This window comes from Sparus aurata, chromosome 11 (genome assembly GCF_900880675.1).
Source record: "Sparus aurata chromosome 11, fSpaAur1.1, whole genome shotgun sequence".
NCBI classification, from domain to species: domain Eukaryota; kingdom Metazoa; phylum Chordata; class Actinopteri; order Spariformes; family Sparidae; genus Sparus; species Sparus aurata.
In genome coordinates, this window is record NC_044197.1 from 6,891,448 (window position 1) to 6,918,099 (window position 26,652).

General features: G+C 42.4%; 2 protein-coding genes across 3 annotated transcripts in view; one reads left to right on the forward strand and one right to left on the reverse strand.

Annotated features, from left to right (window-relative positions):
• The first annotated feature begins 892 nt into the window (after positions 1-892).
• Positions 893-6,048, forward strand: traf3ip2l (TRAF3 interacting protein 2-like). Its single transcript, XM_030433758.1, has 10 exons — positions 893-1,107; positions 2,226-2,314; positions 2,424-3,103; positions 3,237-3,279; positions 3,366-3,430; positions 3,527-3,624; positions 4,542-4,610; positions 4,719-4,835; positions 4,927-5,001; positions 5,139-6,048. The coding sequence occupies exons 2-10, from the start codon at positions 2,259-2,261 to the stop codon at positions 5,283-5,285; spliced, it is 1,350 nt and encodes a 449-aa protein (XP_030289618.1). The 5' UTR covers positions 893-1,107; positions 2,226-2,258; the 3' UTR covers positions 5,286-6,048.
• A 1,750-nt stretch (positions 6,049-7,798) lies between these two features.
• wwc3 (WWC family member 3) overlaps positions 7,799-26,652 on the reverse strand; it is a 34,185-nt gene continuing 15,331 nt past the window's right edge. Inside the window, exons 6-23 of one of the 2 annotated variants that reach the window (XM_030433757.1) lie at positions 24,286-24,415; positions 23,664-23,813; positions 22,740-22,813; positions 19,929-20,177; positions 18,517-18,606; positions 17,607-18,178; positions 17,408-17,528; positions 16,975-17,055; positions 16,805-16,891; positions 15,601-15,796; positions 15,240-15,410; positions 13,531-13,664; positions 13,259-13,406; positions 11,517-11,681; positions 11,317-11,409; positions 10,997-11,227; positions 10,767-10,894; positions 7,799-8,615 (exon numbers count right to left, since the gene is read on the reverse strand). In XM_030433757.1, the coding sequence (XP_030289617.1) occupies positions 8,549-8,615; positions 10,767-10,894; positions 10,997-11,227; positions 11,317-11,409; positions 11,517-11,681; positions 13,259-13,406; positions 13,531-13,664; positions 15,240-15,410; positions 15,601-15,796; positions 16,805-16,891; positions 16,975-17,055; positions 17,408-17,528; positions 17,607-18,178; positions 18,517-18,606; positions 19,929-20,177; positions 22,740-22,813; positions 23,664-23,813; positions 24,286-24,415 (2,887 nt within the window). In that variant the 3' untranslated portion in view covers positions 7,799-8,548. Of the gene's footprint in view, positions 8,616-10,766; positions 10,895-10,996; positions 11,231-11,316; positions 11,410-11,516; positions 11,682-13,258; positions 13,407-13,530; positions 13,665-15,239; positions 15,411-15,600; positions 15,797-16,804; positions 16,892-16,974; positions 17,056-17,407; positions 17,529-17,606; positions 18,179-18,516; positions 18,607-19,928; positions 20,178-22,739; positions 22,814-23,663; positions 23,814-24,285; positions 24,416-26,652 lie in introns of both variants that reach the window. The other variant, XM_030433756.1, reaches the window with a different exon arrangement.

Genomic DNA, 26,652 nt, shown 5'->3' on the forward strand with positions numbered 1-26,652 from the left:
AAGCCAACTGTATGTAAATTTAAATGTATTGACTCCACCGTCACCTTGCAGCCTTCTTTCCTGCCCACGATCAGTAACTCTGCAGCCTTAATAACAGGAACGACAGCGCAATATAACATTTAGAGATGGGCAGGAGCGTACAATATGTGGCACAGCTGTTAACATGAAAACAAAACAACAGGGACTCATTTGTTACGTTTTCTGTGGGGGCAAAAGGGGGCTGTAGCTCAGTGCCCATGGTAGAGCTGGTGGACCAGTGACTGGAAGGTCACTGGTTCGAATCCCGGCTCCCCTGGGGCGGAACTGAGCTACATGTCGAAGTATCCTTGAGTAAGATACTGAACCCCAAAATTGCTCCTGATGCGCAGTTGGCACGTTGTCCGGCTGCCATCAGTAAGGGTCCTGCAATGAGCTGGCGACTCAACCAGGGTGTTCACTGGATTTGGCCCCAGTAACCCCACGACCCCTTGAACCCTGGCCAGGACTCCCTTGAACAAGAGGTTCCTAATCTCAACGGGATTTCTCCTGGATAAATAAAGGTTAAATAAAAAATAAATACATTGAAAAAGGGGGATAAAAGCAGTAACATCCCTGCGACCCTCAAGGAAAAGTGCAAGGAAACGAAACAAAATAAAAGGAAAAAGAAAGCACATTTTTTACCAGTAACTTATTACTCTTGGATTACTTGAACTGCAGAAGTAACGCGTTACGTTACTCGTTACAACGAAAAAGTAAAAATGGATGACTTTGTAACAAGTCCCCCCCAATATTAGATAGGAAGAGCATTAAGTCATGGCGGGTCCTCACAACTACAGATGTACAAGTATGAGTGTATGTGTGTGCTTGCGTCAGTGCGTGCGTGCTACACTCCCCCCCCCCCCCCCCCCACACACACACGGTGGGTGGAGGTGGAGTCAGTCCGCGGGGCGGCGCGGCTCAGCGGCAAAGTTCAGACCAAATCCATCGAGAGCGTCAAAATCTGTCATCTGTCTCCGGTGGACGATGTGTTTCTCTGTCAGCTCTCATGTTTTTTGTAAACTTTTAACGGTTAATCAGTGAACGCGGTGGAGTTACCTGTCGTGCGCTCGTGAACCTGAAGCACCAACGGTAAGTTACGTCACGTAATTACACTTGACTTGCACAAGTTGTTTATTTTTATATACTTTGACCAAAAAAAGACCCTTATGTTTAAAGCTTTGTGTGTACGAGTTGTAACGCTTCTAATAAAACTAGTTTACAGTGAGCTTTATTATTTTAGAGTTTTTTAAGGGTAATAACGTCAAACTTAGGGATAACTGACGTGTAAAGACGCTACTAGCTTAATATTGCTAAACTCACGCTAATTAAAACACCTGTGCTAGTCTCAACAGATCGTACAGATAATGACTGGAAGGTTGTTGTATTTTTTTTTTTTTAACCTGTCAGCTCGAAATAAAAAGGTAGCCGGAGACGTATCTGGGTCAGGTTCCGTGGAAAGTGTACACAACAATGTGTGTGTGACCACAGAGGCTTTAAATGAGTGTGTATTTACATTTACAGGAACCATCAGGTGCGTGTTGGAAGGTAAACCCACCTAAACAGATGTGTGAAGTAGCTGTTTGTTGAGCTGAGCAGAGAGTCTGTTATGAAAAGAAACATTTCTGTGACCCTGAGTGAAGTAAATTTTAAATCTAAATTGGCATCTGTTGGGTAGTTTACCTTTTTATTTCCTATTACTTTACTAAAACAACAACAACAACAAAAACCAGTGTGAATGGCCACAAGATTTTGAGAATGTGGGTGAGAAATGTGTATTTAGTCAATGACACTGTGGGCACACAGCTGTGAATCAAACTTCATTACTCAGAAATCCAGAGACAAATGTTTATCATCTGGAAGTTTTGTGGTTTTGATCTTTCCCCCATGAGTCTGTTTTTTCTGTCGGTGAGCGGCATCATTTCCTTATTCCCACATGTGAGTTCATCGGTCTCCTAAGTAGGAACCACTAAACATTTAGAGAAAAGTCCCCTGTGTGGGAGACACTGTGTCACACACTGAAATGTGTTCTCATGTGAATCGAAAAACACACCAGTAGAAGTGTGGGCTGGTATACAAAATTTGCATCTGAATGTATTGAATGTTAACTTAGGTATGTGTTAATATGCAAAAGAAGGAGAATAAAGCTGCTGTACTTTCAATCTGATATTTCGCCTGGCTAGTTTTGTTTTGACTCATGTCCTCTACAGAATTTCAGGCGGAGCTAAACCAGTCACACATGGATGTCAGGAGGAGGCTTAACGATGATGCCAACTTCCCTCGTCTCAGCTCTGAATAGGTAACCATGACAACAAATACACTGTTACCACAGATGTTACAAAACTCAGGAAGACAGACAAATATTCCTCTTAATTCATCATGATAAAACTTGTTTCTCTCCCCCACAGTCACGTCAGACAGCTGAGCAGATACCACAACAGCCAGCAGAACACGCCTGAAGAGGACGATGAGACCATGAGTACAGAGGAGCGAGAAGCCAGCGTTGTCCCCAAGCCGGACTCCACGACTAACCCTGATGGCCACCGCACTCCTCCAGAGCATGCCGCCTTCCCCGATGACCCCCTGTTCAGCCGACAGAGGCCGGACAGAGAGCAGGAATACAAACACAACCACACTCTCCCTCATCCTGGCCTGAGCTACTTCTCGTATCATCCTCCCCGCAGCTTGCCTGCCGGGTACAGCCAGCCCACGCCGTTCCCAAGCCAGGCAAACGGAGCCTGGCTTCACCCAAGCTTTGCCAGCAGCTGGTCGGGGTATCCCAACAGCCTGCCGTCCTCTCTGGGCCACAAAGATTTCTCCAGCTGTACTGGAGATAGCTGCCTTTCAGGGTGCAAGTCCCTGTCCCTGCCTGCTGGACACAGCACCAGTATGAGCAGTTTAGAGCAGCCGTTTTCTCTGTGCTCCAACCCGCCTTCAGCCAACTTGTATCACCATACGTTGCCTCCGTACTCGTGCTCGCCGAAGGGTGCTGCCTGCTGTGCTCAGTGTCCTGCGGACGCCTTCAACAGGGGGCCTCTGCCCAACAACCCCCCCTGGCCTCAGTATCACCCAGCTTATGGCCCATACTGTAAGTCTAAAACTGTTTATCACCCCGACACAGGCACATACTGGTTGACAGGAGCAGTTAATTATAGCTCTTACGGTAGAAGGCGGTTAGCCTGTAATTGATTTTTTTCTTTCTCTTGTATTTACTGCTTTAGTTCCAGTTGACTGCAGACTTCCTGGAGCTGGTTACACACAAATGTGAGTTGCTGGACACATTTCGGCCTCTTTACTCATGTTGCATGTTTTTGAACTGTGATTAAAAATTAACTTTTTACTTCATGCAGCGACCTCAACACTCCAGCGAAAGACAAGAACCCTCCTTGTAGCGCACCACTCTCACTGGAGCAGAGTAAGTGTTGACGGCAGGTCTGCAGATTATCAGAGTGTTTAATCACCGAGCTGCTGAACACTGCCTTCATTATTGATTTACTGCTCTTGAATACAGGAAGAGTGTTTGTCACGTATGAAGCGGACAACGATAAGCACGTCAATGAGATCATCAACTTCGTTGCACTGCTGCGACACAACGGCTTTGATACGCATGTATGTCTTGCTTTTTGTTATGTTTTGGCACAAGTAGAGATAAAAGGGTAAAACTGTAACAGATAAACAGAGTATGGAGGATTTCTTAAAATCTTTTTGGACTTTTGAAATTTTTCACATGAACCTTTGGTATCAGTGTCAGTTAAAAAAATACTTCTCTCTGCTGATATAAAATGATAAAATATTAATAATAAATATTACTTGAAACTAATATAATAAATCAATCAAGTATCTGTTTTTAATTGCCATGACTGGGTTAAACTTCTGCTTCATTGCCTCACAACCAAGATGTTAGTTTAATGAACAAATTGTCATAAGAGTCTTAAGCTAAGGCTTGCCGTAGTTACCTCTGGCTAGCTTTAAAGGTGCAATATGTAAACAAACAGGTGTCAGCATATCCCCAGAGTAACCACCGGCTGCAGCCAACTGTAGCTGCTTTTAGCTTGTTGGCTCAGTTGCTGTGCAGTTATCGGTCTTACACCAGGAAGTGTTGGTGTTTACGTTAGCACAGGTGCTTTAGACGGGGACGGGCTGGGGTTAGCCGGTCAGCATGCTCAACATGCTTTGCAATGGTATACATAAAGGCCATAACATCAAAACTGTTATTCATTAATATTCTGTTGATAGTTTTAGTTCCGTTGTTATTTTGTTATTGTTTTCAACTAGAATTGTTAAATATTGCACTTTTTCAGGATTTAGCCTTTTTTTTAGCAGTTCGCCCACACTTGTTCTAGTTTTTAGCTGTAACTGCATGTTTAATTTCCATGGCATACATTTTTTTAGACATCAAAATAAATCAGATTTTGGTCTTAGATACATGTGTGGGAAATATGTGTTGATGTGTTTTGGCTTAGTAGGGCAGCTGGGGTGTAATTTGTTTGTGGAAACTTTCTAACTGATGTCTTTCTTTGTTTCAGATTGATATCTTTGAGCAGCAGTTTAGGAGTATAAGCAAGATAGACTTCATGGAACGGTACCTCAGCGAGGTGAAAATCTGATATTTCTAAGTTTATAAAAATGGATTTATTAATGTTTTATAATAGAGCATAAACAGGATTGATAAGCACTCATGTTTTTGTTGTGCCCTCATCCAGAAAGAGTACCTGATCATCATCATCATCAGTCCCAAGTACTATGAGACGGTGACAGCCTCCCCTGTTGGCCTGGAGAACGACGAGAGGACCTTCAACACCGTCTACATTCACAAACAGGTTCACAGCTTCTCCAAATTCGCAAATTCTCCATTATCCACCTAATGTTGAACTTTTTTATCATTTCAATGAGTTGTTTTTTTTTTTGTAGCTCCAGAATGAGTTCATTCAGAATGGAAGCAAGAATTTCAGGTTCATTCCCATCGTGTTCCCCGGGGCTAGAAAGGTAAGATTTATGAGCATGCATGTCAGCTTTCTTCTTCTGTTGTTTCTCTACATCTTTAAAAAGTTATGAAGCCACATCAACACATGCTCTACCTCTAACGAACAGTCTGATTACTCTTTCTCTTCATGTGTTCACAGTGTCACGTCCCCAACTGGCTTCAAAACACACACGTCTACAGCTGGCCACGCGACCGGGACGACATCCTGCGGCGACTGATGAGGGTCGAGAAATACAATCCACCTCCAATCGGCCCTCTACCAACCATCGTTTCTATTCCCATATAGAGACCTCCACCCTGAAGACACACACTGGACTGAAATGTTTGAAAAAAAACTGGAGTACTACTGGTCATACGGACATACAGTATGTGAGCTGGATGTTTTACTTTACATCGATTTACATTTTAAGGGTGCTGCATGAACGTTTCTCCTGGGATAAACAATGTAAAAAACCGTGTGATAAAGAGTGTAATGAGTTCCTCTAACTGCACAGACAAAGTGCCAGTGTTGATGTGAACGGGAGGACGAGCAGCATGTAAACGTGCATCACACCGCACGCTTTAACGTCTCTGTATTCCAGCTGATGTTTACTGCTGCTACTGCTACACATTAATTACCTTTACAGCCTGACGAGGACATTTAGGTCTTTGACAGCACAATTTAACACCTACAGTTCCCCGAATTTGAACACCTCTGGTTGTAAAAAGAGAGATTAATCATATTTGTACTCGGACCCACGTGTGCACGTGTTGTATAACTCAATATACCACAGACATAATGAGGAGTCTGATGACTGGATATTTGCAGAATGACCCACAAGAGATTTAATTTATGAGAAGCAAACACAGACACGTCTTACCTGGCAGCCATGTTGTCTTTTTCTTCATGGCGTCATTCTGATGCGAACAGCGGGCCAGCTGGCGGGAGTCACTGTTGTATTTTAACAAGCAACTACAACAGAATTTACTCTGCTTTCTTATGACACATGGCAGATATTATCAGCATTATTTGAAATGTATTTTTCTCATTAAAAAAAGGTATTTTTAAAGCGTTTGACTTTCTGAATACTTATGGGGGGCCACATTGTTTTTGGACATTTGAGCTCTTTTACTACAAGCCAGTGGATTACCAATAGAGCAGCTGTGATGTGAACCAAACGATGACCTGATTTAGGTTTACGGTGTCTCCAAGTTGGTTTACACTGCAAGCTGAAACAAATAAAACCACTGAAACCGACCGAGAACAACTCAGTTATGTGAATAACACGTTGCACCGCATTTTAGTTAATCAGTTGCTATTTTCCATGATAGAAAAGTCAAAAACAGAGATGCAAGTTTATTTTACAGACATTTTTATGGTTGTTTCTGCGCTGAAATCATTAAAAACATTTTAAAAAATGTTAGGGCGGTGTGTGAAACAAAGATATTTAATGTTTTACCTTCCAAATGAGCAAAAACATCCAAAAGACGTCAATTCAACGACTAGAGAGCCAGAATCAAAGTTCTTTCAGCGCCATTTCACTGTTCACTAATGACGTCCACGTGACATCCTTACAGGGTGCCAAACTTGAGTTTTTGCAAGTCTGTGTAGAGTGTTTGGTGCTTTATGGGGTTGGCTGTTGTTCCAACGTTTGATGAACAAAAAGTTAATAAACGAGATGAGTAGCTGACCTGGTAAAGTGCACTCTGAGGTTGAGGTCCAGGGTCATAAAAAAGTTAGATTTCTAAAAGTACAATATAAAAATGTACATTTTGAACCCTGTAAGTATTTCACTTGGTCGACACAAGTCAGTGTTGAAAAGACATCTAAAAGCCTTTCACTCTGGCTCTGCAGTGGAAGTCTTTTTAATGTTGAATTAAGTTTCTTTTGGAGCTGTTTTTGCTCTGTGGGTCACCAGCTTCATTGGTTTTTGCAAGTATACACTCATTCCATTCTGATGCCAGCAACACTTAAGTTGGGACCGGAGCTTCAAAAGACTGGGAAACGTGTGGAATGCTTAAAAAAAACCATCCCGTTGGGAACATTTTACAGGTGAACGGGTTCATCGGTAACACGGTCATGGTATCATGATTGGGTATGAAAGGGACGACCTCCAGCATCGCTCACAAGCAAAGATGGGAGTGAGTTTCACCACTTTATCAAACACATGATGGTATAAAAGATAATACTACAATATCTGTTGTTAGTGAACACAGTCCATATGCAAATAGCTGCATTCTGTTTTTATTTGCATTTCACACACTGGCCTGTTTTTCTATAATCTGGGTTGTAATAATAGAAATGTAGAAGTGCACGGTGTGTTTGCAGGTTGCATAAGACCTGTCCCTACCTACTCTGACATGACAGTTAATGAAGGCAAGCAGAGACCTGGGACTTGTTTGCCTGCAGGGCTGCGGGCATACTTTCAAACGGCGAGCTGCATTTTTCTGTTTGGGAATGAGGCATGAGAAATGTGGAGCTCTCAGCACTTTTTCTATTAATTATAAGTTCTGCCCTCACTGCTGTGTTTGAGTGACTTTCTAGCTTCTCATGTGGAGAAGCTCAAACAGGATGTCATATCAAGATGAGTTGCTGACACAGCTGCCTGCCTGCTGTGTGGTATGGCTTCTTTAGAATCGGCGACTTCAGACTCAAATGGGTCATTGCAGCCTGTTCGCGGTTTGAGAGAAATCACATGTAACGCCGTGACACACTTAAAGAAAACGTTTGTGTGTGCAGAATACGGTGTGTTCAGTTCAGTAGGTCCTGTTAATTAGCTGCATCTGGAAGGTAACCGATTAAAAAGCCGAGCGCCGCGATGTGGTTTAATGGTTTTATCTTCACAAGAGGTAACACTGCAGATGTTCATACAGACATCATAAAAAAAAATCTGAATAATGTGTCATATATTCATCCATATATTGAAAAGTACATGAAATAATATTAATTTTAATAACATAACAACAAAAGGACAATGACATCTGTAATAAAAGTGGATTACAAAGTGACATTTTATGTAAATAACTCTTAAGAATTAGGTAACAGAAAACAAAATCAGACAGTTCCATTTAACCGTATGTAAAAACATTGAAGTGCTATTTGTTCAAAGCTACAAAATACACTTAAAAAGCAGGAAGCGTTTTTTTAATTTCCTTCAAGGAAAAGTACTATAAAATAAGTTACAGTACAGTGAATTTGTCCAAACCGACTTTTGTTCCCGTCTTCCAGCCTTTTGTAAGCACAAACAACAGGATCTGTAACTCATACAGGAATAGAGAGATACTGTTTCCTCATGAGAGGCGTCTTCCCCGAGAGGAGATCAACGGCCGTGCTGTTGTCGATAACTCTGTGTGTGTGTGTGTGTCTAGTTTGTTCATGTTTATAATAGCCGCACAAACGCTTCTGAAAATGTGAAACCTTCTAATCTTCAACATGATCTGCGTGTCATCCTGCCCACATCCTTGGTTGAAAGAACTTTGTACTTCATGAGCTCAGAAAATTTAACAAATACTTCATGTTTAGTCACATAATAATAATAATAATAATTATAATAATACAGAGGCAAGTTCTCATACATCGTCAGCTGGCAAAGGAGGTATGTTGAACCTTGGTCTAGTAAAAAAAGCCATCTTCTCTCTGCAGGAAGAGAAAAGAAAACATGTTTACACACACATTCTGATTTACTTTGCTAAATAAAAGCCTGTTCATCAACACTGGTACACAGAAAATGTCTTGGATGAAAACATACTGTAGATCTTCACCTGCTGCCGACTGTAATGACTTCCTGAACACAATCCTCGGTGGATTTTTCTAATGTATACTTTTAGATTTAAAGACAGAATTAAACAAAACAAAAAAGACATTTTATGATTAAAATCCTCTGAATCGTTCAGTTATCTCGAGGTATATGCCAAATAATATTTTGTATTTCTCTTACATACATATTGTTTTTATTTCAAATCATCACACTCTCATTTCCTGCCCATTATTTAGATTATCGGCCTCATATAAGACAAAGAAATATTCTGGAAATAAGGTTTAAAAAAGGCCTCTTATATTTAAGGAAAGTAGGACAATGACCAAGATGTGTTTGCCTCCTGAGCCATGACGGTGAATAACGGCACAAACCAGGTTTTTGCAGACTATTCTGATGTCACAGTAACGTTTTTGACCTTCTGGATATAAAACGTCATAATTCTATCCTCTTTGACATTTGTGTGAGATTTTGTTGTAATTATCAAATGAATTGTTGAGGAATGGCCAAAAGTGTGTTCTCTGAGTTCACAGCGATCTTTGAACTTTGACATCCAACATGTAATCAGTTCATCATTGAGCCCAAGTAGACATTTGTACCAAATCTGAAGACATTTCCTCAAGGCACTGCTGAGATAAAGCGTTCACAAGAATGTGACCTACGAACGTACCAGTACGTACATGTGGGAGATTCTGCATCGATGCAGAGACGGAGCGTAATGCAGAGTCTGCTGCTTAGGTCGAGTTTTGATTATCAGCCCTCAGCTGGACGATAACTTTACACCACAACATTGTTCCCATGCTTTGAATTGTAAGCAGACACGAGGATAACGTTACTTATGTAGGAGATGCGTCTCAGAGAGGCAGAGATAAAAAAAATAAAAAACCTCAATATCTCGAGGCACCTGTCGGATTTAATGACCTTGCTGGAATGGACAAGAATTTTACCTCACAACAAATACTAATCATGTTAGCCATTTTCACCTGAAGCTAACATCTGCAGCCATAAACAGAAACTGTTACGGCAAGCCCAGCTAATCTACACAAGATCTGACGAGGAGCTGTCAACTCTGCCATCCAACTCAGAGAGATGTGTCTCAGCAGAATAAATGAATGCCTTATCGTAAAGCTGCCAGGTTAAAACAATATTATTGTGGCATGTTGAAGGTTCTCAGTTATCCAGATCACAGTATGTTGCCTAGAAATGTTATTGTAGATTACAACAAACAAGTTCGGCACTGCAGCTGGATTTATGTTTTGTTTTTGAATAGATGCAGTTTTTCTTTTTGACAGCCGCTGTGGTCTGATTAATGGAAGGACTTTCTGAAGAAAAGGAGAACTTGAATGATGAAAAAGTAATATAAATACACTGAGAAGCATCGAGAATCATTTTGCATTTGAATCGTTGACAGCTGAATCTTACTAGAATTGAATTGTGAGGCCAGTGAAGATTTAGACCTCTTAGTGCGGGAGGGCTGCCTGAGATTTCCTGGCCTACAAATCTTGTTTATTAGATATGACGTCAATTACACAAATACAATTACATCAAGTGAAAATGAAAATTATGATGCAGAACTGATCATTCCCACTAATACCTGTCAAAACAATACATTTACCTTAGATTTTTTTTACCGTATTGCACAGCCCTTTGTGTGTCTCTGAATGTGAACAAAAAAACCCTGCGAGCAGTTTCTTCATGTCTGCAGCGCTGTTTAACATACGGGAGTTTCTGGCGCCTTTCAGAACGTGTTTTTGCTACAACTGGCGTAACTTCCTGACCAGCGAAAATGAGTCGAGGTTTCTCCTGATGTCCTTACTACAGAAAAAAATTGGAACTGTGAGAATTACCAGAGAGGAGCTCAAAAGGAGCTGAAGTGTCTGAAATATGGCCCAACATGGTAAAACCACAGCTTCACCAAAATATCTCACATTATGTTATTGAAGCTAAAGACGCTCAGACTGTCTCAGTGTGAGGTTAACATTCCAAGAGGTGTAACAGTGTGACAGCTGACCAGGAGGCAGCATTATCCCAACCTGAACGTCTGCACTGGCAGAGGCTCCTTCTGGCTCTGCCCCCTCATCTGCAGAACCTCTTTGGAAGCCTTCCTCAGCCTCCTCTCTGCCGCCTCCTCCTGACGTTGCTCCTGTTTGCTTTGGCTGGCCTGTAGCACAACAAAACGAGGAAGAGTCAGCGGCTGCTGCTGGCCGAGGCCCACTGCCACGTGGTTCGTAAAGTAACTTAAATGCTGTGCTTCCAGTCCAACCTGTCTCTGGGCCTCTCTGAGCAGGCAGCGGAAGCGCTCGTCCCTCAAGGCCCAGTGGGGGAGCTCCGGGTCCTCCCTGGCCTGCGGCTCCTCCAGTCGCAGCTTCAGCTCCCTCAGTGCGGTCAGCTCCTCCATCAGCTGCCTCTGACGCGTCCTGCAGGCCTGGAGATCCAGCTCCAGGTCCAGGGAGGTACGTGTCGGCTGCTCGGCCAGGGAGGAGCGGTACGACTGCTGCTATAACACACACACACACCCCCTCAGAAACTACATACTTAACACTGTTACATGTGAACACTAGAGACATTATAATGTGACGGTACCTGCTTATACCGCAATGTTCTTCTTTCCAACGTGTTCCTGACGAAGGGCGATTTCTTTGGTAGAGTTGAGCTGTCACTGTCGCTGCGATATAACTGAATGATTCAACAGAGACAGGAGTTAGAACTGAGTGGTATAGTGTAAGTGAACAGGCGACTGTGCAAATGTTTGAAAAGTAGTAATTCTGTGTGGACAAACTCACCCTGCAGACATACTGACTCCGAGCGCCAGGGGAGAAGGTCTGAGAGCGAACGATGGTGCTGCCGCGCATGAACGGCGAGGCGTGACCCCAGCGGCCTCCCCTCTCTTTGGGCCGGACTCGCACCAGCTCCGGGAACACGCCTTCCGTCATGGTGGCCTTCTCCACCTGCAATAACAAGTCACCTTAAATTAACGTTCTGAATTCTTTGATTTTCTGATTATTTCCAGGTTTATGTGACAATATGACCCTAATGTGTATGTTCTGGCTTCATGAGTTGGTTAAATGTATAAATTGTTTCCTTTTTTAGTATAGTAGTATAGTATACTAGTATAGTAATAGTGTGAATATGTCATATAAATAGGTTTCAATACACGTTTGACAGTACCCAGACTGTGAACTCGTCGTATAAAACGCAAAAAGTTTTAGAAATATTGCCGTCCTCCTTTTACCATCAGTTCTCCATGGTGTGACATTTTCCTTCCTCAACACATCATGAGGTCACCTGAGGCCTTTTTCATAGATGATTGACAGATGATTGAAGTGTTTGCCCAATTTCACTTTGAACAAGTGAGTAGAGTTGGGTGAGACCAATTTGTGATTAAGGTATGTCATTTTGAAAGACAGGACAGGAAGGCCCTTCAGCGGGTGATTAAAACCGCCCAGATAATCACTGGTGCTGATCTAAAGAGCATCAGTGACCTCGGTGAAGTGAGTTATCTGCACGGAGCCCAAAGGTTTCTAAAAGACAACACCCAACCCAGCGACAACCTTCTTTACCCTGCAGCCATCTGACGAGAGATACAAAAACATCCTCAGGCGAGGTGAGACTGCTTAAATATTTCTCCCCACTTAAGTGTATAAAATTGTTTTTTTCTCCTTACACAACATACAGAGAATTTAAAGTAGTTTTGTTTAAGAAACCCTGGTGTTGTAAAATGACAAACAAGTGAACCCTTAACCTTTAAATGATGGGATTTTGTTTGTTAAGTGCGTGGCAGCTTAGCTCAGCTTCGTCGCTGCTCACTCGTGTGGTGTGTGTCCACACAGGCAGTGTCATTGCTGCAGCGTAGCGCCTGTCTGCACAATCTGTTTGCAAGGAGTTTGCCTGTGATAATTATCAATAAATACGATGATGTTATTTTCCTTAACCGCCGCTGAAAGAGTGAGGCAGTGGCAGGGGGACAGCACGGGGAAAAAGACTGCCCTCCTCCTGTGTGTACTCTCTTCATGTCTGTGACATATTCTACAGATAGTTTGACAGTTTGATGCCGATATGAATGTCTACACGTCATTTTCATGTCTCGGTTAAAATAGACAAGACTCCGGATCTCTACATGAAGCACCGCTGAAAATCGCGCTCGTCAGAGTTTGGCAGTCTGGGTTGTTTTTGGTTTTTTTTGGGATACATGAGCTTCAAGTTCACAGAATAGTGTGCATAGCTCCAGGTTTTGAGGAAAAAAGCACAAGAAGAAAAATTACGCGATTTGGATTGCAGCCAATGAGCTGTCATCCTTAAGGCGATGTGACGTATCCGCAGCTACGCAGAGGATTGTGGGTCAGCATTGGGAGAAAAGCATGCAGACTATGATGGGATGATACATTCTTGTATTTTCGGCATACTGCATTCGACAAACTAAATATGTTTTTGGCGTATCAAACAGTATAGAAGTATGGGTATTGGAATGCGGCGTTAAAGTGTCAGTGAATATGCAGCTCCACACCGTCACTGCTGCAGACTTCACCTTCATCGTGGAGAGTTTGCTGGTGGTCTGTTCACAGCGCCCTCCGGTGGTGATGCAGATGCCCTCTGCACACAGCCCCTCTGAGCAGGCAGGAGTGAACGCTGTGCTGTTGCTGCAGCCGCTGTCCACGGACTCTGCCTGCCAACTCCTGCAAAGTACACCCGTGTCACATTAACACACATGCTGAAGGAAAAGCAAGTGATTTTGTACACAACATGACAGAACTTGGTTCAAGCTGAAAGAAAAAAAAAAACAAAAAAACACCAGCACACCTCTCAGACGCCGCCTCGCCCGGCTCATCCTTCTTCTCCAGCCTCTGCAGCTCCAGCTCTCCTTCCCGCTCCTCCAGATGGGAGGTGTTGGTGGTGGTGTTGGTGGTGCGTGACAGCAGAGTGCACACAGTGTCCTGTAATGTCACAGAGAAAAATCGGACACATGTTTCTCACACAACATTCCTCCTCCCTGCTCTGACAGTGTGAAGGCTCATTTGGCTCGCGAGACACATTCTTGTCAATCATATACTTTTACGAGCAGCACACCTGCACACTGTAGGCTACAAACAACTCAACAACAGCATCACCAAGACTTCTCCCAAAGGCAAGGCGGGCAGGATTTACACATCAATGCATTTAATGGGACAATCTACTTATTTCTCCCTTGTAATGAATCAGGATTGCTCGTTTCATTAGTACCGTGCAAGCTAGAGGGCATGAGATGAATTTTTCCCAAGCCCTGACTCAGGTGCACAATATCTCCCAACTCTCCACAAGCAGGCACACGGCCAAACCCTCCGCATGTCATTCATCTCTGAGCAGTCATAAGCTGGTAAAAGCAACAGTAAGGAAAAATCCTTCAAAGGAAACCGTCACTGTTTGTGTTTTAGCTCTGAACATCTGCTGCTAATGATCACCTTGCACCTACATTTCAGCAAATATCTCCCCAGTTCTATAATGCAACCTGCAGCAGGAAGGACTGAGAGCTTGAAGACAGCGAGGGATATTCTACAGCAACAGTCTGACAAACACTGACTGCTATTTACACAATGACACTCAGAGAAAGATCAGTTCTCCTCCACAGTGCTGGGATCAGCTGCTCAGCTTACTGTTACGATCCAAAGTGACTAGTCTGTTTGTTGGTGCTTGTGTTAATCATGTGTTAAATAATTACTGTGTTAATTATTCCATATAATTTATCCATAAAATATAAATCATGCTGTAGAAAATATGAGGTTGCATTGTGTTTTAATTCACATCTATAAATATGATTCTAAACCAAAGATTCAATTAACAGAAATTAATATGAACATAAATTTTACTGCATCATGGTACCGATAACTACATCAAGCCATAGGTAGCTTTGCAGCAAAGGCAATTAATCTGATATCTGTGTTGGAGCTTCCGTTGCCTGCTTCAAGAAATGTACAGCAGGCTGCACAAACCGATCAGGAACAAGACTTTTGAAATACTGGGCAGTGGGCTGTATGAGGCGCGCACAAAGGTGTGGGGTCAGAAAGAAGCATGCCTTCATTTTAAGGAGTTCACAAGCAAAAGCAGCTGGAAACCACTGTTTTCTAAACAAACACTTTATCATGGATTTATTTTAGCTCCTATTTTTGTTTTTCCCACTTGGGTCTGTTTTTAGGAAATACAATATTCTTTATCTTGCTGCTGATTAAGACTGATGACATGCAGACATGATTTTTCCTTACAAAGGAACATGACACAGTACATTTTTCCAATTATCAATAATCTTTACGAATGTCACTATAACATCGTCATTTTATATTTAGTTAACACATTTACCTTTTCCCATTTCTTGTTAATGATCTTAATGTATTTCTAAAAGCATCTGTAAAGCACTTTAGTCAACACATTTCCACCTCCTGCAGTGCTTCTCTCCACATCCCTGAGGAAGATGCCATCATTTTCTGTTAACTGACACTGGTTTTATTTACAGGACAAAAACATGTATGTGTGTTTACCATGGCTCTGGGCCTGTGCTCGTCCTCCTGGCTGTCGTGGTGTCTGCGGTGGCTAAGGCTCTTGTGTTCAGGCCTGGGCAACTCAGTCCCGCTCAACATCTGCACTCGCAGCCAGTGGTAAACCATCTCGGCACTTCCCTCACAGTCTGCAAGGCTCACCTGGGCTGTACCCTGCAGGAACACACAGAACATGTCAGTATTCTAATTTAGATAATGGCAGATCAGTGATGTCCAACATGAAGAACAAAGCCTGAGTATTATTTTAAAAAACTAAACTAAATCAGTGCTGCTGTATGACTCATTGTCATCATTAGTGGGATTATTACAATCTCTATGGAGCCTCTCAGCCTTTCAGACCCACCAGTAGCTCCTCCTGAGCCTGAGGTCCCAGTGAGCAGACGGACAGCTGCAGAGCACACACCGCCAGGGCGTTTGCAGGGACAGGAATGCAGAAGCCTTCGTTGAAGCTCATTTGCGACTGTGGCTCCAGCGCTGTACAACAGTAAAACACACAGGCCCTGCCGGCGTCCAGTGGAATCAAGTGCACCTTCACGTACCTGCACATGAACACAACGGCATGAGATTTCTATGGATTAAAAACAACAACTATTTAGCCGCGATTTGGGAGATTTAATAAAATGATCATCATCAATTTAAACTTCATGTCAAGCATCAGATACTGATGCTATAAACATACTGTCCATGTACGCTAAAAGTAATAAAAATAAGCCACACATTTGTCCTCATTCCTTCATATAAGTACAGAGTTGCTTAGACGGGATAGCTGTAGTTTATATGTATTTATTTGATTAAACAGTAAGGTGTTAAAATGCTGTGTACCCTTAATGTAGGTATGTTCCAACAGGCAAGTATTTCTTACATCATGTGGTTTTAAAATTGCAGCACTGTAAAACAGCGATGTTGTCGCTGCTCTTTGTGACATTTTGCTGAAAATGCATTTTTTCACCTTCCAGAAGGGTCGGATGAGAAGATTGATTCTGCACTCAATATCTCTTAAATATTAAGTTTGAGTGAGTTGAACCTACTAGCCTGGCTCTGTTTGGAAGTAACACCTCACAGCACCTCTACTGGTCACTAATTGAGATGTTATAACTTGTTCCTTAAATCTGGACTAAAGTATTAAAATGACAACTCGTAGAGGCAGTGAGGTCAGATTCCACTGCACCAAATCATAAAATCACACCCTCAAACTCACCCTCTTTGTCATAAAAATGTAGTGACGCTTAACTCTCAAAATCTTGACTCAAATGAACATGTGTCATTTCTTCATCAGGCTTTAACACAAACATATGTCGAAATAATATGTTCAATCAGAGTTTAAAAGTTTCAGCCTAATATAATGACCAAACTATCATTTGGTCAGTGTTTTACACAAACAGGCTAACTGCTTCCCTTTGTTTCCAGTCATTGTGCTCAGCTAAGCTAACATCTCCTCACTTCATCCTGACCATACAGACATGAAAGTGGCACCAATTTTCTCATCTAACTCTCACCAAGAAGCCAAATAAACATATTGCCAAAAACGTCAAACTGTTCGTACTCACACTTTATAGCTGTCTCTCACAGTGGACCTGTTCAAATTCTTGAGCTGCAGCAGATGTAGCCGGAGAGACTGAGAACTGGACTCCCACCTGTAAAGAAGAAAGTAGAATATGAAGTTGGACGGGGAACAACCAGAGCACCCTCACACAGTGAACACTAATAGTTTACTCACAGAAGTCCCAGCTGGATCTGTGTAGGCTCGCTCACAGAGGTCAGCTCTTTCATGTAGGACATCTCGTCAGACTCCTCTGCCCTGGTGGAGGAAGGAAATTACAGTGAATAACAAACGTGGTTCCTCTTTCATTGGAAACAAAAGGAAATTGTCCGGCAATGTCACATGACATATCTGTGGACTTGCTAATAGCTTTTGGCTATTATAAGTAATTTATGTGTGAATGTCATATTTAAACATGACGCGATAACACGATATGATTTAAAAGATTGATTTCTTTGCTTGTATGGCACCTAATCCAACTTGAACAAGATGACATAATTCCCACAACACATGGCATGTATTTTGGGTGTTGCAGTTGCCTCGTCTGTCACTAGGAGGCGCAGTTGCTCCAGACAACTCGGTGGTAATGTGATGATGGACCTCCTCTCACCTTCTGCCCCAGGCCTCGAACACACCGCTGTCAGTTGCCAGAGCATCCTCGGACACGCCTGCAGACACTCTCCTAGCCCTTCGGCCACTCCTGTTGCCACTGTTTCCCCTCAGAGTCACTCCTATGGAGGTAAACACACCAAGTTAGATATCAGGTACTCTTCAGTGTTTGGGAGAAGGGTCAGATGTTTTGCACTTGCCTGTGGAGGTGAAAGCCCCCTGAGCCCCGCTCTCTCTGTGACTCTTGCCGTCCAGTTGATGCACAGCGGCTGGGCCCACCGCGTCCTCACCACTCAACATGGCGCTGTGTGACAGGGTTTGAGACTGCGCCCGCAGCCCCTCTAACAGGCCACGACCCGCCTGCTCCATGTACTCCTCTGTCATCTGGGTGAGAGGGCAGTCCTGAGGGGCGGAGTGGTAGGGTGTGTCCATGGGAGAGCTGGGTGGCGACAGGGAGGAGAGCGAGGATCGGGAGGAGAGGGAGGCCAGGGACTGCGGGGTGTCGTGGGAGCGTTTGGATTTGCTCTGGGTCAGGGGATCAGGAGTATACATGGAGCAGTCTCTGGACACTGTCTCAGGTTGCAGCAGGTAGCGTAGATGGGGGTCGAGCGGCTCCCCAGCCCCGTCATGGCGCTCATACTGGGGGACGCCGTAAATGTCACTGAAACTGATGGAGCTGAGGGAGCCTCGGCTGGACGCCAGCGAGCCACGACTAGAGGCGAGAGAGCCACGGCTGCTGCTGGACGACACTGTCAGAGAACTGGCCGACAGGCTGGAGACAGAAGACAGATATGAGTGAGAGAAGACACTGAGGAACAACTGCAACAGGGTTAGACCCGTTACCAGCCTGAACAATCATTGGGGCCAAATTCAGCAATACCGCATAATCTGAAACTAGATGTAGTGGAGTTGAAGTATAAAGAGGCAAACATGTAAATATTGAAGTTAAGTGCTTCAAAACTGCTACATTTTGACATCACAATGTATTTTTTTCCCGCAAATGTGAATCAGTCTCCTTGATTACTAATAATCTGTATGTGTATCAGCCCTGAGGAAACAATATTGGTCAATTCCTAAACGGAAAGATTTTAAAGTGACTGTTTGCTGCACCTCTTCAGCTGGGAGTGAAGGTAGGTGGTGATTCGTGTCGCCTCCTCCAGCTGCCTCAGCAGAACGTTCCTCTTCTCCTGCTGCAGGATCCTGACATGAAATGCAGAAGAAGTTCAGTTAAGTTTATTTAGTTAAATGAGGGCTGAGTCATTTTAGGGAAGGGTTATACTGCAGCGAAATACGTCTGGTCTACCCTAAAAATAATCATGTCTGTCTTGTGTCTTTATTCCACTGTAAAATCCAGCAGACAGCAGATCCACATCAGAAAGCACACCATTAATTTTAAAAGGATTAACTGGGCTATGATGGCAGCTTTATTACCCCTCCAATAACAGGAGCATGACACTAAGACTAACAGATAACTCAGTGAACACACAATGACACATGTTAAATAAAATGAAGAGTCAATTGCACTTGATAAGAATTTCCATGAACTGTTTGCTACACTTTGTATTGCACCGTTTTAAGTAAAAACAAATAAATCAAAGTAAACATAATAAACTAAATCGGATACGCAAAACCTGAAGAAGTAGAAAAAGAAGAAAAGAGGAAAAAAGAAGAAAAAAGAAAAGAAAAAAGAGAGAAGGAAAGACAGAAAAGAAAGAGAAGAAGTAAAGGAACAAGGAAGAAAAAAAGAAAAAAGAAGAGAAATTGAAGAAAAGAAAGAAAAAGCAAGAAAAAAGAAGAAATCTGCTTAGACTCACATCAGAGTGGACTGTGGTTACATCGTATCAATATAGCGCGGTGACTGAATACATAGAACATGTGCATGCAATGATTAATCCATGCGATATAAAAAGAGAAACCAACTGGTTTCTATATTCAAGCTGCACACATGTCAGAAACATTATGAAGCTGTGTGTGTGGTGGTGGAGATGATGGAGAGAGGAGATCTCTGTCTGACTGACCAGAGGGACCATGTCAGTAACAAACAAGCACTTGTCATATGTCATGGAGGCATCATAGAGACGTCTGTCAGTGTACTAACATGCAGTAAAATGCCTTTAAGATACATGATGTGATGCTGATGTTTTTAGCGTGCAATCTTTTTCCACAAGGGATTGTTTGTTCTGTACAGCTCAATTATCAGAGGCTAAAAAATCAAGAGCAGCAATTCATTTAAACAGCATTTGAATGTGAGTGATATCTTTCTCATGACTCTTCCTGTGTTATTGCCAAGTTTAAACTTGCACAAACAGAAACATGAAAGCAGCATGTATGTGTGAGTCACGTGGTTGATTATTTCTTTATGTATATTTTCATGCATCTCATCTCTAAAACAGATTTACATTGTTAGACATGACCCTCATGACATTTATACTAATGTAAAAAACAAAAAAAATAAGTACAAAATGTGTTATAGAAGTCCAGTGTGCAGGTGCTAAAATCCTAAACCCTGACATCTCTCTCACCTCTGATTGGCTCCTTGGCTCTGGGAGCTGTGGGCCCTTTGCACCTCCTCCTCCAGCCTGGATCGCTCCTCCTCCAGCTGCAGTAGCGTCTCTGCAGAGTGCTGCTGCTTGCTGACCAGGATGATCTCCTGCAGGAGGGCCTCCTTCTCGCGCAGGAGCTGCATGAAGTCCCGGTCCCGGTCCGCCTCGGCCCGCCCCGACCAGCTCTCACTGTCCAGCTGTGCTAGCTGGTGCTGTATACTCTGCACCCTGAGAGGACAAAAAAGGAAACGTCATCGCCCTCATTCTCCTCACAGCCCTCTCTCTCAGCTCAGATCACATACTTCACAATATCACCCATCATTTTCAACATATACACAATGTCTTGTTTTTTCATTGTCACAAAGGCGTAATAACCCGTTAAGTACTCAGAATAATATGACAGGAAATTATCACAATATGTTGGCCAATATTTAGTATGTCAGACATTTAGCTAACAAATATCAGTGTAACTGTTAGGAACAAACACCTCCGACAAGGTAAAATTAATATTAAAAGTAGGAAATCATCATTTACTGTATTCATTAATTCCATTACAACATATTTCCTCTCATAGAACTGTATGAAACTGTATGTACAACAATATGTAGGCTAAAGGAAAACAACTAAATCTTATGTCTGAACCCCAAGATTTGTTTTAAAATCTGGATAATGGAAAAAATGCATTTCCCTCGTTGTAAATCCAACAATGTATTGCTATAGGTTACATGCACCATCTGATATCACTGTGTTGGTGTTCCATAACTTACTGTTAGTTTTAAGATCAAAGTTTGTTGTGCAGAGTGACGATATGTCAAACTTATATTTACTGCTGAGGAACAAAATATGTATTTAAACCTGCCCAAGATTATTTTTGGTTGTTTTATTATAGCATGTTTGCTTATCTTCGCTCAATAACAATCTTTGTTATCTTAAATGAACGCTGTCTAACCACTTTACAAGTAAGGAAACAGACTGCTGAATTGAGCAGATTTTCATTCTGGATCACCGCTATAAACTGTCAAGAAAATAAAATAAATCCTGCAGATTCCATTTGAGTCTGATAACAAGTAAGTAGTATGACAATATATTTGAAATGGGATACGGGATATAATCCTGGTGTCTTGATTCTGACACTTATCGTATTGAAGCAGAACAGCTTGCTCCAGATGCGGACTGGACAGACATGAGTTATTATGTTCTGGCAACGGCACAAACACAGCGATAACAGATCCACGGTTTGTTTCACAAGCCACAGAATCACAAAGTTATGTCATGTCTTTTTGTCCAACGTCTAATAAGAACATACTGAAGCCTGCTACATAAAAAATAAATTGACGTGCTGATTTCTAACATACAAATGCTCTTCATAAGATTTTGATGGTTGATGGTTCAACACTAATTTGTTGTCAAAGTATCATTTGTGGCAGTAATTTAATTTCTTTCTTTATTTTAGTTAAGTTTAGAAAGCATTTTTCCAGAAATGTCAAATGATTATTTAAAAGTTTCTCAAAAGAATTTAGCTGTTGAGCTTTTTTTTTTGTTTGTTTAATAAATGGTGCACAGAATCTAATCCCCCCCAAAAACTTAAAGTCCAACAAAAAACAGTATTTGCTGCACACTTTTTCGTCTGCATTGACTTATTAAAAAGATAAAAATAAAAAGGCCATGTTTCTGTCACCAAGACCTTTCTCAAGACGAAGAATGTGCACAGGACATACTATTTTTCGTTGGAATTATATTGCAACAAAAATATGTTGACTACTTAATATAAACAATATTTGTATGAGTGTTTGCTGAGTTGATGTGAGCTGCAGTGTTAAGTGCAGCCTCTGTGTACTCTGCGCAAGTGTTTACAGCAATATGGCAGAATCAGCTCAACGTAAGACCACATAATCTGAGCCAAGCAGATATTTGATGCTGCGACTATAATGACAGCATTCAGGGTAGTCATTTTTTAGCTGAGCCATTACTGCTGCATCAGCCAGTGGTCTTACAGGTGTGTGTCAGCCACACATTTATTCAAACGGGGTTAAGTGGGATCTGAGGGAGCGAGTCCTCGCTCTCCTCTGATGAAATGACTGTGTTTATGTATGCTGGATTTCAGACAGGGTGACTCAGTGACAGAGCATGCAAGTTTCCACAGGTCTCTCCTCTCACTCACTCTCTCTCCCTCCCTTCCTTGTTGTCACGGCTCTTGGATCTTATAAAAAAAAAAGTATGCATGGAGCCAGCGCAATAACACAGCCTCTCTTGCTGCTGCAGCTATCATCACAGCTGGAACACACACTGTCCAACCAGGAGAGTGTCAATCAATCAAACTTCATGTCATACCTGTGCTGAGTTCACAAACTCTCCTCATCAAAATTAACAGACGCTCAGGCTTCTTTCAGTGTTGATTTTGCCAGCGTATAACTTCTCCTGCACTATAGGGTCAGCTGGGATATATTTAACCAAACAGTGTGTATATTAAACCACCTTGTGGAGGAGCAGGGTGGACACCGAGGCAGGCGGTGGGCAGCGCTCTATCTGGCTGCGCACACAAAGGCAGCACACAGTCAGCAGCAGCGTGGCCAGGGAAGAATGTGACCACCCAGCTCATTCCGCTGGCCAGACATCGCTCAGCAGCCACGGCCACCGGGCGCAAATACTATTCATAACACGCCCTCCCACTGGACTACGAGCGGGCCCCGAGGAACGAGAGGGGGCTGACAAGGCCTGTGAGTCAGTACTGCATGCCGGTGTGTCATAGTACTATGGCTGATAAACAACACAACAGGCAGACACACTTACTTTTTCTTGGCTTCCTCATATTGCCAGTTGACTTTTACTTTGTCCACTAAATGCGAGGAATCTTGGGAACCATACTGAAAAAAAAGAAAACAGAGAAAGTTTTTACATGTCTTTAAATCACAGCAGTTTACATCACAAATAGTGGTTGAGACATGGCTTACAGGATAGTCATTACAGACGTATGAGGGGAGTGTAGGGAGCTTCCTGCAACTGATGTAGTCATCATTGTGGCAGCTGATATCATTTTCAGGGCAAGGCGCAACTCAAGACCTGTATTTTTAGCCTAACTTTTGGAAAAATATCCATTACAAGTATGCCAAATTAGCTATTGTATACATGTTCTGTCCCCGTAGATGTTCAGACAACTAGCATTGGATTAATCTGATACTGAAGGAAACTTAAAAATGTGATGACTCTCAGGCAAGTTCTGTAGTTATAAGGAGCATCCTGGAAGAGGAATTATGGATGTTTACATGAAGGAATGCAACAAGCTATTAGAGCTGTAACAATTCATTGATTAATCAATGAGTTTCAAACTGTTAAATTAACTGTCGTAATTTTCTAAGAAAAACGTATTCTTCGAAATTCTTCTTTAAATGTGAATATGTTCTGGTTTCTTCACTCCTCTGTGACACTGAACTGATTAGTTTTGCATTGTGACTTTTGAGGACGTCATCTAAGGCTTCGGGAAACACGGATCATCGTTGTTGACGACAATGGTGACATCTCCCGGACCAAGCAACTAATCGATTAATCAAGAAATTAATTAAGAGGTAAAACGACAATGTCAATAATTGTGAGTTGCAGCCCTAAACTGAACTTATATGACTCAGAGAATGAGTACAACACGCCTCATGTCTCGACCTCACAGAGTGGAAACCTTTGTTTTCGGGGGAGACTGGGAGGAGTAGCAGCGTCACCTACCTCTCCCATGATGTCAGTCTGACAGCCAGTGTCACAGTACTGCTGCAGATTGCAGGAGTCACCCGCGGTTCCAGTGCTGTTCGCCACCTCGCTGGCCGGGTCGCCGATAGACAAGCTGCTTTGGAAGTTGACCGTCAGCTTAGCCAGGCTCTGTGGGGCGAGAAGTGATTAATGACCAAAGAATCATCTGTATAATAATGTGATCTGAAGTTCATGTAAAAAAACAAAAAAATGCTAAAATGATCAGTTTAAAAGACTTCTCCTGTTCCTCATTTCGACACCATTTTAAGTGTGTCATTTGGCTTCCTTGTGTGTTCATAAATAGACTGTGACATGTCCAGGAAATGCCTCTGCAAATGTGGCCCAACAATCTGACTGAATCACCGTCTATTATTCATAACACACTCCTTACTCAAGTTACATTTCTTTTGCCTTGCTGACAAAATCAGTGATGTGGTCTGTGATTCACATGTCTGGAAATGTGTTTTATTAAGAGACAATGATGAGAAGCAGCAGATCAGACAGTAGAGGCCAACAGACACTAGAGGTCAGCAAAGAATGTCCCAACAACAATCATTTCAGAAGTGAAGCATGGATAGCAGGATGTGGAGGGAATCTTTACCTGGATGAGGTCCTGCCTCTCCTTCTCGCCTGTGCTGATGGCCTTCTTGATGCTCCGCAGCTCGTTGAAGATGGCTTGAGCCTCGTCCAGCTTGTAATTCGTCTGACTGCAGGACATCTTCCTGTCGATCCTGTGACACAAACGCACACGTTAAGAGTTGGAGTCATCTCATCTTTCTCACAGTGTTTCGCAATGCGTACATGTCTAATTTAATCTATGGGAACACAGACAAATGATCAAAAGTTGACTGGTGTCATTTCTTAGAATAGAGGGTGCACAAGGCTGGATTGAGATCCCGAAGAGGACTCATACGTCGAGTTTAATCGAGCGATATTATGCGTCCATGAGAATACTTTATGTCCCAACTTTGCGTCAGTGAGCATGTAAACAGGCTGAATCACTGAATCTTAGGCTTTTTTTTTTACCAATTACTCTCATATAGCCAAGATAGCCAGAGCCTCAAATTTTTTTAGTTCAATCATTTCAATAGAAATAGAAAAGTTACAAGATATACGACAGCAGAACATCGGTAGAAACATTTACGCTTTAACTGACGATAACATTTATTGATATATTTTTGACTTGACTGATTACTTTTTGTACATTTCAGGCTGGCTACATCATTATTATCTTTTAAATCCTCTAAAAAGCATGTATGAATGTCGTTACTAGGTTTTATCATTCCTTTCTGCCGAAGATCTGGTTCTTTTGTTGTGTTTTTAACGTCCTTTTCAACTGTTGCTCTACATTTGTGTTGTTTTTAACTGCAGTTTTTCTTCCTTTTTACTTTCCTCTTCTGTGAAGCACAATTTGGGCTTCTATAGAAATCAGTGCTAGTATTGAATAATTTGGTTTGAATAAGGAATTAAATTCATTTGTGTTAAACTTGACTACAACAGCTATGTGCACATCCAAACATAACTATCTTTCTCGTATGTTTAGGGGCAGTTTGGACAGAAATTTAGGATTCTACCGTTAAGATGAATAGTCTTTGAATTATATTAATATGACATGAGGTTCAGTTAGTTTTTTACGCAAGTAAAGAAATGTTTTTTACATAATCCAAATCCTTGTTAAAAAAGTGCACTTAGTCATGACATCTGAAAGCTAAAATGTGCCTGATGGGCATCATTACAAATCATTATTCACTCATTTGTTTATCTAGCAACAGGGTGGGCGTGTGGTCAGTTATGAAATACTAACACTACATGTGACATGCCAATGAAAATACTAATCTCTGTTTCCACATGCTTAGATAATGTTTCAGTCTTTAAAGTGCTGCTTCGGAGGAGAAATCTCACCGACAAGAGTCAAGACCCAATCGGAAAATTAAGATATATTGAGGGACTATTTCATGAATCATTCTGTAGATTAACAAAAACAGGTCTTATGATGAACATGACCAATCTGCTCTCCTGCTTTGAAGTGACTGGTCTTGTACTCTTGAGTGTGGGTGTGAGGAGGGGGGATTGGTTGGTCTGTTGGTCAGGGAGCAGGAGGGAGTGCGGCATGGTGCCTCCTCCATCACTGGGCCTGGCACGTGGCCCCCGCTCTCACCGCAGCCCGCTTCCTTCACTCTCCTTCAACAGCAGGTACTGTTCATCCACCCGACCCTGCCTCTTCCTCCCAAAACAAGCTCTGCTTTGTTCCCCCCACCCCATTGGCACTGCCTGGGAGTTTATATGCTTAGCAAAAAAAAAAAAAAAAAAAAAAAGGGACTACCCACCCCTCAGTGCCTGCCTGTATTGAACCCCCCAACCTGTGTATATACTGTAAAGAAGCAAATATGCACACATTTTCTTAACAAGCTACAGGTTTAAGTTGATTAAGTAAAAAAAAACACCAGTTCAGATGTTGGATACTGATACGAAATTAAATAAACAAGTGTAGCATTCGAAAATTTGAGATGATTATCACAGATGAGCCGAAAAGATTCTTTTCCAAAGAGATAAACACCGAACTCCAACTCCTGAATTCTTTCAGGGGAGTAGTGACGATTAAGGGAGGGGGGGCAGTTCTACGTTAGTTCGCTTTATCTGATGCGACATGAGCACGGAGAACAATTCGCTTTATTGCTGACAACAGCTGAGATTGGAAAAACAACAGCCGTAGGGTCCCTCCTGGCCTCAACCCCTACTGGGCAAAAAGCATCCCAGAAGAAACAATAGGACGCGCGTGCACACACCGGCAAACAAAGGCACAAACAGACATGCGAGTATGTATACACGCACATAAAAGAAGAAGAAAAAACACTCAAGGGGAGGATGCGTCCATGTTTTCTGCAAGCTGTGTATTCTCCTGGCTATTCTGGGAATCACTCGAGTTGTGTATTATCTAAGAGATAAGGGACTCTTTGCCAGGACTCAG

Coding starts and splice junctions, on each gene's coding strand:
- traf3ip2l (XM_030433758.1), top strand. CDS start 2,259: ATGTCAGGAGGAGGCTTAACGATGATGCCAACTTCCCTCGTCTCAGCT. Junction 3,280..3,365: donor GGAGCTGGTTACACACAAAT/GTGAGTTGCTGG, acceptor TACTTCATGCAG/CGACCTCAACACTCCAGCGA. Junction 3,625..4,541: donor ACAACGGCTTTGATACGCAT/GTATGTCTTGCT, acceptor TCTTTGTTTCAG/ATTGATATCTTTGAGCAGCA.